At 42.4% G+C, this 12,697-nt stretch overlaps 1 protein-coding gene across 1 annotated transcript in view; it reads left to right on the top strand.

Annotated features, from left to right (window-relative positions):
* IMPG1 (interphotoreceptor matrix proteoglycan 1) overlaps positions 1-12,404 on the top strand; it is a 115,084-nt gene extending 102,680 nt beyond the window's left edge. The window contains 3 exon segments of the mRNA XM_045843434.1: positions 3,230-3,413; positions 10,328-10,408; positions 11,778-12,404. Coding sequence (XP_045699390.1) covers positions 3,230-3,413; positions 10,328-10,408; positions 11,778-11,877 — 365 coding nt within the window. The 3' untranslated portion in view covers positions 11,878-12,404.
* The last annotated feature ends 293 nt before the right edge of the window (positions 12,405-12,697 follow it).

Below are 12,697 nucleotides of genomic sequence, written 5' to 3'. Positions count from 1 at the left end.
CTTACACAGTGCTTCCGCCCTGGTTTCAGCCCACATCCAGGCCTCAGTCTTTGCCTAAAGCCCTAAATTATAGGTATTATTCAAAGAATGATATGTAAGCACAAAGGTCATCAACATGCCTAAGAAAAGTATCTTTTAAGGTGTGAAAGTGGAAGTAGTATGATTTGCTTCACAAATTGTAAACAGGGTCTCTTCTGTTATGATTCTAATGAACTTCAATTACCTTTATAGGCTATGGTCCAAGAGCTCCCCCTGGGGGTTCTTTGCCTCCCTGCAACTCCTCGCACGGCCCGCAGTGGGCAGGGTGGCAGGGGGAGAGGAGCTGAACGCACACAGGCTGATCTTGGCGGCGCTCCACTTGGTTTCAGCTTCCTTATCTGCGAAGTGAGCAAATTACTCAGGAAGGTCTCTGAAACACCTTCTAGCTTGAAAATTTTATCTAAAATTTAAAATCTTGTGTATGGATAAAAAAAATCTAAATCAACTAGTTTGTTGAAGATTTTGAAAGGACAAACTTTTATTTGTTGAATAAACAAATCTTCCCTGAGTTCCAGGAAATGTACCCGGCAAAAGAAAACTAGCTCAGTGGTTCTAAGTCTCCGACTTCTTGTCTATAGACGAGTCTTCAGTAAATAATATGGGAAAAACAAATAATTGATAAACTACCTGACTCAGGGTCCCCAGATTTGGATAAAGTCATTTCTCCAAACTTTACTGTGTTTTGTTCAGCTTTACTGGTGAGTAGACCATGCCTGGATGGGCTGAAAGAAATTATGGTGAAACAGCAACCTTTTTTAGGGGAAACTCATTTGATTATCGCACATCTCCAACTGGTCATCGGTACGGCAGGACCTGTGCATCCTGGAGGCTCTCCCTGTCAATGCTGGCTGCGGCAGAAGTAACGCCTGCTTAAGTGTGGTTAGCAGGGTAATAATAATATGGGTGTAATCATTTAGAGTTTTAATTTGAACATTTCACCTAAAATGTTACATGGTGTACTTGAGTGTGATATTGCTATGTTACAGAATTACATGCTTACACTTTTGTAACAGAAGATTTTGTAATAAAATAGGGGCATCATTTGTGCCAGACCCTGTACCTATCTCCACTGCAGAGGGAACTGGAACCTGAAACACCTGGGTTATCAGGGGCCCAAACGGCGACGAGGATGCCATAACATGGCTAGCTTTAGGAGCTGTGAGGCAGGGAAACCCAGTTCACATTAGCCAGACCTGGTTGTCTATAAAGTACCCTCGATGTGCAGAGAAATACAACTTCACATCGACTTCTAACAGGTCTACCCTGCTGAAAAACCCAGAATCTGTTTTTCATCAGCAGCTCTTGCCTTCAGCTTGGGCTGGTCTCACACATCTCCTGCTCCTGCTTCTTCCACCACAAGGAGGTGCTGGGCCGAGGCAGTGAACGTAGAGGCTCCTTGAAATTCTTCCCCCACAAGATGTCCCCGCAAGACCTATTACAGAGCTGCTGTGGTCAGTAAATTTGGCAAAGCAGCTACCTCCTTCAACTGAAGATTCACAATAGACATTAGTCTATTAAATGACCCTAAGAAGTTTAAAAGCAAAAAGAGAAAGGGGCAAGGTTGGAGGTTGGCAGTTGGAGAAGGAGATTAAAATCCTTATTCAGCTATTAAACATCTCTGTAGTATAAAAAAACTTATTAATCCCTGCCAAATTGGAGTTCTGCAAATGTTCCCACTTGGGAAATACCGGATCAGATGATCACTGAAATTATCCTAATTTTGACATTTCTAAGTTCTATTTATGTATCTTCTAAAGCACAGTACTGGTCGTACCCCTCCCATGCCCAGAAATGCCCTGCGGCACTCTCCTGCTCGTAAATTCCAAATTTCTTGGCACAGCGGTCAAGATCTGAGTCTGGCTCTGACTTCTTCTCCAGTCTCGGTTCCCTTCCTCCCATCCAGGGTCTCTGCTCCTTCCAAACAGGGCTTCCCCGGGCTCCACCGTCTCCTGACTGTTGCTTTCTCACCTCTGGGTCCAGTTTAAACACTTTCTGTAGTCTTTGCATACACAAATGCAGCCCACTTGACTCAGTTCAGACCCTCTCCCCCACAGTGGTCTCTTCTCTAACCTGTATTTAGAGCTCTTATTGAGGGCTGTTACACTAGACAAGGTACTGAGCTTCTTGTACTGCTGTATTCTGTACCTCCCCACAGGCTTCTTGGAAGAACAGCTGCATACACGGTTGCCTTGCTTGCACATAATGTGTGTTTATGACAAATGGCCGATGTGATCCAACAGGAAACCCCCCCAGAATAGAGAGAACAATGGTCTCAGGGACCCATCCCACTCTGGCTCTGCCATCAGCAGGGGGCACTCAGGCTGTGTGCCCGAGGCTTGAGTGTACTCGGCTTCAGAGACAGAGAAAGGCTGGCAGAAGCCACAAACCTCCCAGAACTAAATATTCTGAGATTCTCTTGAGTTATAATCCACTTTACAAAGAATTTGAGACAATCTTACAGAATTAAGGATAGAGTGAAAGAGAAAAATTAGTGACCAAAAACAAACACCACCCAGACTAGAGGTCTATTTGAGTTTTCAGAGGAAAAAAAAATTATTCCAAAAAAAGAATCTCCAACATTAGGGCCTTAGGGATTATCGTAAGAGACTAAGGGAAAGATACTTTTTTAGTTTGAAAATTATCCTGAGTTCTCAAAATTGTCCACATAAATGACTACTATTTTATAAGGTACAGCGGATCTTAAGTATATATGTTTACAGCTCATCTCTGCAGAAAATACTTACCTTGCAGATTAACCAACAAACAAAACACCAGTTCTCTAATGCAGGGGTTATCAAGATGTGCTCTCCGGAGCAGAGGCATCGGCAATGCTTGGGGCCTCCTTAGAAACATAGATTCTCAGTCCCCATCCCAAACTTCTTGCATCAAAAACTCTGGGGATAGGGCCAGGAATCCGTGCATTAACAAGGCTTCTAGGCAATGCTGATGCACAACGAAGTTCGTGTGTGATTATATTTCAAGCTAAACATGTTATCGCCTGTGTCTATCAACTCATCTGTCAAAGACACAGACATGCGGTTCTCTCTTCACTCCAGTCTGTTACCACTGCCACACAGCCCACTTCAAAATGGGGCAACAGCAAATAGAGCTGGCCTCTTGCCTTTGACATCTTCGAGTTCCACTGCTCAAGCCTCCACGTATTCATTGGCATCTGCCCCGTCTCTTACAGCTGATCAAGCTGATGCCTGCAAATTCCTGGCCTGTGGCGAGTTTGCCCAGTGTGTGAAGAATGAGTGGACTGAGGAAGCAGAGTGTCGCTGCAGACCAGGGCACCTGGACCACCAGCAGGAACGGGGCCTCTGTGCCCCAGGAGAACAATGTGAGGCCGTCCAGGCAGAGGGAGCTCCGTGCAGGTGGGTCGAGCACACTCACTTTAGAGACCCAAGTATGTGTCATTCGTAATTCTGAGAAACCTATCCCATTCATATGGTCCTTTAAAGACGTGGTTCTAAACCCTGGCTGGTGTAGCTCAGTGGATTGAGCGTGCGCTGCGAACCAAAGTGTCGCAGGTTTGATTCCTAGCCAGGACACATGCCTGGGTTGCAGGCCATAACCCCCAGCAACCGCACATTGATGGTTCTCTCTCTCTCTCTCTTTCTCCCTCCCTTCCCTCTTTAAAAAATAAATAAAAATAAAATCTTTAAAAAAAAATAAGTTAAAAAAAAAGCCGTGGTTCTCAAACGTCAGTGGTGCCAGCATCTCCTGGAGGAGGACTTGCTAAAGCACACATGCCAGGCTCTGCTGGGCCCTGTTCCTGACTCAGAGGACTGGGGAGGCACTGGGAAGGCTAATACCACTGGTGCAAAAGCCATGCTTGGAGACCACTGCTTTAAGCCTTTCCACAACATTTCATGAAGACCAATAAGGAAAGAAAAAAGAAGCTGCATCAGCTTGAAGGGAGAATACCACCTGGTTCACTACCTCTATCAGTTCATGTGTGTGAGACACTGGACTTTTTCCCTACTTGCAGACACAATAGTTTTCACAAGAAAATTGGAAAAATATAGAAAATTATGAGAAAAAAGATGAAAGTCACCTTATCTGCTATTATCTTTTGGTGGACATGTTTATGTAAAATGTTTATATAGAATTTTCTAAAGCAAAATGGAATCAGCCTGGCTTCTTGTTTTGTAGTCAGTCTTTTTACGTACGTCACTAAATATTTTCTGTAGCATCATTTGTGATGATTACATGGTAGTCCATGCTATAGATGTGCTACGATATGTTTAATCAATCCTTCCTTTTTGACAGAAAGGTTAACAGAAGCTCTTTGCAAGAAAAAAACGTGGTGATATAATTGGCCTTCTATTCATGAGTTGGACTGTAGGATGTAGGTTGCCTTATGAACAGAAAACACAAGTGTTTCTAATTCTTCTCCACATCCTGTGACACCCAGAGAAGGTCCACACTGTGGACTCTGCCCTCGAGAGACATCTGTGTGAGCCTGTCCTGCCTTTTGCCATCGTGAGCTTCCAATCACACGGACACTTCCTCGGTACCCATCACCTCAGACCTACATCTGTATTAGACTGTCCTGGAGTATTGTTGTTCTCGTATTCATTCCAGTGACCACGGTCCCTGATTTCCCACCCGGGACTTGTGGCAATCTTCCATACTCAGTCAGTAAGAAACAAGAAATTCAGCCTTTTTCTTGATGAAACATACCCGGTTCATTTAAAGTATTGACACTTCAAAAGACAACTATGTAACAGTTGTTAAAAAGCAATATTGTAGAGTCAAAGTGCAATTAAAAGTTTGGCTTAGCCCTGGCTGGTGTGTCTCAGCTGGCTGGAGCGTCATGCAGCAAACTGAAAGGCCACGGGTTCCATTCCCAGTCGGGACACGTGCCTGGGTTGCGGGTTTGGTCCCCCCAGTGGTGTGTATAAGGCAACTGATTGGTGTTTCTCTCCCTCTCTCTCTATTCCCCTCTCTCTAAAATCAATAAGCATGTCCTCAGATGAGGATAAAAAAATGTGACTTAGCAATTTACTAATCCAGTGACTTTGGGTAAATTACTTCTCTAAACCTCAATTCCCTCATTGGATAATGAGAGTAATAAAACCCACCTGCTGTGTCACCCCAAGGAATGTATGAAATTATGTTTATAAAGCATCTGTACAAAGAACACAGAGCACAGAGCATCCCTTCAGGCAAGTGCAGGTTATGATGATGCTGTCAGTGTTCTCCAAGTTGATCCCAATTAAAATCCCAACAGGATTCTTGGTGGAATTTGACATGCTGGCTCTAAAGCTCCTCTAGAAATCAAAATGTACAGGAGAAAATCTGAAAGTACAATAATAGGGAGGTTGCTCTGTCAGATACAGTACATAAAATAGTATTTAGGACATTAAAGTGGACACAGAGAGAGACAACACATTAACAGAACAAATACAAGCCCTAAGTAGACTCTTACATATTAGGGAATTTATTTTAACAAGCACTTCAAATCCAAAAGTGTTGGGAACCGCCCTGACTGGTATCAGAAGCTGAAACCCCCACCTAAGCTAAGGCTAAGGGAACGCCCTTGGAACCGTAAGCCAGCAAGGAGACAAAAGCTTATCTCTCTGGCAGGAATGCTGCTTCTGCTGCTTTATTCATAACTGAACCCCAAAAAGCTTGGTCAGTTAGCCAAAGACGGGTAAGATTCCCCAAGGGGGGAATGACCTAAGACAGGCACGATCACTTGGGAGGCCCCCCAAAAGAAGGACTTGGGGGGCTGCAGCAAAAGGGGGTGATGGACCCTTGCTCCTTGGCTTTGACATAGCCTGAGTCCTCATCATCTAGGAGAAAATCTCCTTATCTCTTGGTTGCCTTAGTTCCCTTGCTCCACCTAAGCCTGAAACAATGACAGGGTGGTGCAGCTCTGTGCTGAAAAGGGCGGATTCCAGGGGTGATCCGGTCTAAGAAAGAACATGTAAATTCCTGTGAAACCTTCTTTGTTTAGAATGCTCTCAGTTGAATGAGGGGTCCAAGGAGGAAGTTAGTTTGTTCCTCAAAGTCTTACAGCTCTTTGACCCCGACTCAAAATAGACCGGCAGAGTTCCTTGTTTTCTATAGTTCCTCACTTCCTGGTAATGAGTACCGTACCTGAATTATTATGCAGCATGAGCCCAATAAAAGCAGGTTTGGACGGTAAATCGGCGCACTCCCCACTAGGGGGGGTGGCCATTTCGTCCCTACTTCCCCACAGAAACTAGTTTGTCTCTGTGCATGTTTTTTCTCGCGTGTTTTTCGTCGAGCCATCCGCAGCATTCCGTGGTCACTGCTGGCCGGTGACCCGCGCAACACATAAGGGAAGTATGTCCTGGTCAATAATGGTTAAAGTGAAATGGGCCTTCCATTTAGAAAAAATCAAAATCAGTTTCTTTCTACATCTAAATCAATTCTATATCAAAGATTCAAACCTCAAATCAAAATGATGAAAGCGTAAGGAAAAATATTTTTAAAGGGTATTTCTGTAGTGCCAAAAAAGCCTTCCCTTATGAAGACACCAATCCCAGAAAACATGAAAAAGAATTCCATAGGGGACACAACACCCTAAAAAGTTGATGTATAAACGACAAGGTGAGAGAAAAACACTAACTACCTATCTTACATCGTGAAGGGTGAACACCAGCCCCGGCTGGGTGGCACAGTCGGCAGGAGCACTGTCCTGCGGGCCTAGGGGCGCGGGTCTGGCTCCCAGTCAGAGCACACACCTGGGCTGCAGCTTCGATCCCCCGTCGGGGCAGGTACGGGAGGTAACAAATCAATGTTTCTCTCTCACACTGATGTTTCTTTCTCTTTCTTCCTGTCCCTCTAAAATTAATAAACATATCTTTGGGCGAGGAGTAAAAAAATAATAACACTTAAAGTATGAACATCCATAACAATGAGTTTCTATGCATCAATAAGACAAGTATCTTAGTACTAAAAATGAGCAAAGAAATACAGAGGTGCAATTCAAAGAAGAAATCCAAATGGCCAATGAAACAGGAAAAGATGTTCAATCTCACTATGATATGGCAATACAATTTATTACTTATCAGTTTGGCAAAAAAAGGTCAATAACACCCAGTGTGGTAACATCAGGGAAAACTAGTTCTATCAAGCATTGCTGATAGGTGTGTAAACACTGGAAAAACTTTTTTGAAGAAATATTTGTCACTATCTATAAAAATTTTATTTTGACTCTCATAATCTACTAGGCAATTATTCCTGCAAAAATAGTTGCACCTGTAGACTAAAATATGTGTACAAAAATGCTCACATCATCATTGCTTTGAAAGGTGAAACAACTGTGCAGCCCCCCTACCGGGGTACAGTTCAACTGTCCATCCTGCGGTGTGCTAGTCCTTACAGAACACAGTAGTTAAAAGCAGTAACCCAACTCTCCTGGAGCTGTCAAAGGGAAAAAACGACATTAAATGAAAAGAGTGAGTTGCAGGATAACAGATCCTGTTTATGTAACAAGTTTATAACAAAGTTATGTATTTGTAATTATATCAAGTTCAACCACGTGGCATCACTATTTTGTCGGTAACAAACCATCAAACACTATATGGTTCAAGAAAACATGTAACTAAAAGCATAGCAAATACATGGAAAGAATCACTCAGCTGTGATTCCAGTAAACAGTGGCAAAGAGTGGAAAGGGGGTCCAAATTTTTAAATTATGAGAATATGTTTGTCTCACCTGTGTAATTTAAAAGCAGGGTGGGGTGGTGGGGTTGGAAGAAAGGGTGGGTGAACAAGGCCCTGGTAAGATGAGTAAGGAGAAGGGGGTTGCATGTGGCTTTTATGAGGTCATATATGCCATTTTTCTTTTAATGAACCCTATTTGCTGTTTCAGGTATCTGTACAGTTTGTAGTTTTAAATATGCCTCTTCCTGAAGAAATACCACTGTAATGCTCGGTTGTCCAGCCTATATGGAAGTGGACTGCTCTCGTGGAGGTTGCGGGGCTCTGCTCCCCGACCGGTGCCTGCCCCTGGGGGACAGTTACTATGACCTTCCAGTATTCAGACACACAGGAATAAGATGCTCCTTACACCACCTCAATTTGACAAACATGTTTGAGCACCCATGTGCTAGTCACTATGTCAGATGCTGGGTAGTAGATAAGAAGGAAGAAAGAAATTGAGGGAGAGAGGAAGGAAGAAGGGAAAGATACTCAATTTCCTTTAGCGGGGGACGGAAATCCTTACCATGAGGACCAGCCCCACCACGCATGAGTGGCTTCAGAGGGACTGTCAGTGCAGAAGGGACCTGAGCACAGAGGCGCCGAGAGTCCCTGCTGGATCCCCACCACCTGCTCTACCTCCCGTCAGCTATTCCTATTCTTCATAGATTAAGATTACAGGTTTTAAAGTTACTCCCAAGTTCAAATTCCAGAGCTACCCCTAACTAGTGAACTTGAGCAACATTTTCCCCTCTTTGAGCCTCAAATTTCTCATCTACATAATGGGGATAATAGGAATAAATTCACGAGTTTAGGTAAGGAATAAATGAGATGCTCCTCAGTGTAAACTCTCAGCTGCTGGCGTTATTGGAGCTGCTTGATAATTATTCAACAAAAGGAAGCCCTGAGAGAAAAACCAAGATTCCCTATTTGGTACTTAAACCTCAACTTGGAAGCAAACCAAGTAAGAACACTAACACTTTAACTCTGGAAGCAGCGTTCTCTAAAGAATTGTGAATTGCCTGCATTTCTGTTACTCTGCCTGACAGTGAAGAAATAAATAGGGGAATTATACTGAGAGCAAGGCCTCACTGAGATGAGTCCATTGACGCCCAAGGAGCGTTTTCCATTGGCTCCATTCTTTGTCAATCTACCATCCAGTCACTGGTGTTCGCTATACTTTCACCTTTATGTTTCCTCCCATTCTTCTTCTCCATTCAGTATTCATGAATATACCCCATACACTTTTACTTTTCATTTCCCTCGATTTTGGTGTCCTATACACAGATCCAGTTGCACTAGGAACTTACTTGGCAAAATTCCCCTAGTAATAAAGTGTTCATATTCAAAGGTCCCATTTTTGGCTTAATGACTTTTACTAATCACAACGGGCATCATACATACACAGAAAATGCAAACCTAGATCAAAGAAAGTAAATTATTTATGACTTCTGTTCAGATCTAAACATGTTCACTTTGTCCTTTAATAGGCCTAATGTGTTCTTTGTGGCATTATTTATAATGATGGTACACCGTGACACACGGGAAGAGCTTTTGATGACATGAACATACTCGTTCTTTTTACTACAGTGCGATCGCAGGCTTATTCACACACTGCACGTCAGACACGAGATGGGTGGGGGCGCTCATGTCTGCTCTCCCAGCTGTTCCTCACTCTGTTTGCAGTGCTTTCACACCGGATTAGAGGAGGGGAGCCAAGGCGGGGGCAGGGGAGTTAAGTACTCTCCAACCCAGTTTTTCAAACTTCATCTGATTAACAGTTTAAGCAATCTCTTTGGACAACTCAGTTTTCTTGAAATATTTGGTCAGGCTCAAAGTTCTCCTCCCCTTTCCACTGTCTATGCACTGGGGCGGAGGGCTCTCCTTGTCTCACCAGGGCCTTTGGAAAGTTTCTCTCCCATATTCTCCTCACCTGTGATCTCTTAGCTCTGACCCCAGCATCTTCCTGTCCCCTGGTAGTCTCGAAGCCTACAAATCACTCAACCAGGACAAGCTGGACCAAAAATGCTGCCTTAACTGGTAGTAGGAGGAACAAGGAACTTGTTACTCAACCTCCTGAAACTATACCTCTCTTCTGCCTTCTTCTCATCAAGCCCTGGGGCCAAGATAAAGATTTTCCCTCCTTCCTATAGTGATGCCCTCCTCCCCCCTTTGCCTGATGTTATGGTCATCAGTAATTATGTAACATGAATACAGAAAAGTTTGGAATGATATATATCAAATTTTAGAATAATTTTTTTAAAATTGTATGAATAAAATGTTATTAGAGTTGTTTTTCAGTAACCACAACTCAGAACTTGACTTAAAAATAACTCCCCTTTTTGCAAGATGAATTTATCATTCATCTTTCACATAAACTTTGTTCAATCCTTCTGAGACTACTGCCTAAGAAACAGTAAGCCAACTGGCAGGTGAAACCCCAGGGGATGCAGGAAGCATACTTCCTCCAACTCTAACAAAGGCACTGGAAAAATATGCTATCCATCCTTACTTATCACAATAATTTTAAAGCTAAAAGAGTAGGGAGCTGTAGTTGCTGTTAGTGTCCATAAGCCCAGAAAAGAGCATCACGTTTTTGCTTTGCAAGGTTATCAGATCACTCCCCAAGTCAAGCGCACAGAACTAGTGTCAAAAGGTTTAAACACTGGCAAAATAACAGGGTAAACTCGTAGTTTTAAATATTGATTTTAATCACTGAATCTTCAAGGGCATTTGAAACATTTCTGGGCCTGTCTCTTGTTTTAAATAGAGATAAGTAAAAGCATTTTTCCTTTATTTGCCAGGATTTTACATTTAGTGTGCTAAAAGAGGAAAAGGTACTTTCTGGTGCAAGAAGGGTAGAAAAGGCTGGCATTAAGTGAAATGTGTAGACAAAACAAAAAATAGAATAAACAATCCACGTATTTTATAATATTCTTAACTGTTTCTTATAAAAATATCAATGAACTTCAACATGGTTGAAATTTTCATAAAGAAAATTTATTTCCTGGAACTGAATCATCTTATGCTTTTTCTTATAAAATATCTTCTTTTGATGTCAAATAATCCGTTAAAGCAAACGTATGTAGAAAAGTATGTAGAAATAACTTGTGAACAATGATTAACTTCAAAAATTCCTAAAAGTTCATCTTCAGTAAGTGTCCCTTCCAGTAGCCTACTACCATTTTTAAATTACTCATCAACTTTTTTGCTAAAAATTATTTTACAAAAGGGAAATAACTTACCTATAAGCAGGTAAAATACAGCCTACACTGAGCTTTTTCAAAATGATTTTTGGAAAAATATCTTAGGTAATTTTGGCCTGAAATTACCTACTTTCAAAACTTACACCTAGTCTTTGATGGTAAAAAATTAGTAAATATCAGCCGGTGTCCCTGCTACCAGAAATCTATCCTGTCAGACGGAAACAGGTCAAAGCTTGCACTTGAAACGAGTTATTACAGTCAGTATACAATCAGGATGATGCTGAAGCAGCCGCAGCAAACGCTCATGTGAAGGTCACGTGTCCCGGGTGCACCCGGGGAACAGTGAGAGCCGCTCAGACTTCCTGGGGCGAAGAGAGTCAGAAAGCCAGAGAAAGTTCAGACGCAGGCCATAAAATGACAGTGGGACACAGGGTCTTGCACTAACAAAGTGGCCAGGATGAAGCGAACACCCACGAGGTCCTGAAGTGCCAGGCAGAATGAAGAACCACAATTCAAATGAAGCAGCAACATGCAATAATAATGTCTGCTGTGGCTGCAAGGAGGGGACACGATGGCTTTCATCCACCAACTATTTGTCACCCTTGCTCCAAGAAATGGATGGGTCAGCCTGAGAATCTCAACAGGTTTAAGAAGAGATGAAATATATTTCTAGGAGGTTAGAAAGTTAGGAATGTGTGGGGTGTGCATCTTCAACCTTTCAAAAAAGGTATCCTAAATGGTAAGCATATTTTCTCATCCATCAGCAAAGGTTAATTTTGGAATGAATCATTGATTTGACCTTGGATGGCATTTCCTAAGCTTTTAAAATTATCTTCTCTTCCAGGTAACCAGGAAAAGAAATTCTGCATTACTAACTGTAGGATATGAAGAAGTTAACTATCAAGATTGGGGAAGGAAGTTAAAAGCTGTAAATGTACATATTATCATTTAATCTATCTCAAGAGAGATGGATTGCTTTCTCAAGGAAAACTGTATCCACTCTGTCAAAATTCTGCAAATTCAGGTGGGCATCAGGTGTTCGGAAGCCAGGCACACAGTCAACATTGAGAACCAGCACACAACTGGGTTTCAAACAGAGAATCCTGCATGATGACAGACACATTCTGAAGAAAAAGATGCTTATTTATCAAAACCTAAAACAAAATCAGTGAAACCTTGCGGCTACTCCTGGCTCAGAGTGAAGGTAATAGTAAACCAGGTTTGCTTCCAGGTGCCCTTAAAATAATAATCATAAATAATCATAGATCATTTGCAAGTGCAACGTGTTGGGGTTTTCTGAGGGGGTGAGCAATGTATCAGGAAGCAAATCTCTTCACATATTAGAATGTCCTTAAAAGTTGACCACGTGTGCAAGGAGATGCCAGTTCCTAAATGCATGGATGTGGACAGTATGTAAACACCAGTGAGGGTACATATGCTCCACACTCCGTGTGTGTAACACACACACACACACACACACACACACACACACACACACAATTTCAGGTCTTAGGCATATCAGTTTCATAAAAAATTACTGCTTATGTAGTAGATTGTTTTGATGCCAATTATTTCTGACTTTTTAAAGAAAAAGGTACTGGGCTTCACATATACACACCATAGAAAATCTTTTCTTGTTACTGCATAAAGCTACTTAAAGGAACACACTATACTGGTGGCTTGGGGGATAAGGCTGTACTTTGTGACACAGGCAATTCCTGTCCCCCCCACAGATGAACTATGCCTTCCTATAACCCATTCACTCTACCACA

The sequence above is a fragment of the Phyllostomus hastatus genome, unplaced genomic scaffold (genome assembly GCF_019186645.2).
Source record: "Phyllostomus hastatus isolate PE091 unplaced genomic scaffold, TTU_PhHast_1.1 phas_contig_40, whole genome shotgun sequence".
Lineage (NCBI taxonomy): Eukaryota > Metazoa > Chordata > Mammalia > Chiroptera > Phyllostomidae > Phyllostomus > Phyllostomus hastatus.
Note: the sequence above shows the minus strand (reverse complement) of the source record. Positions and strands in the feature narration are given on the sequence as shown.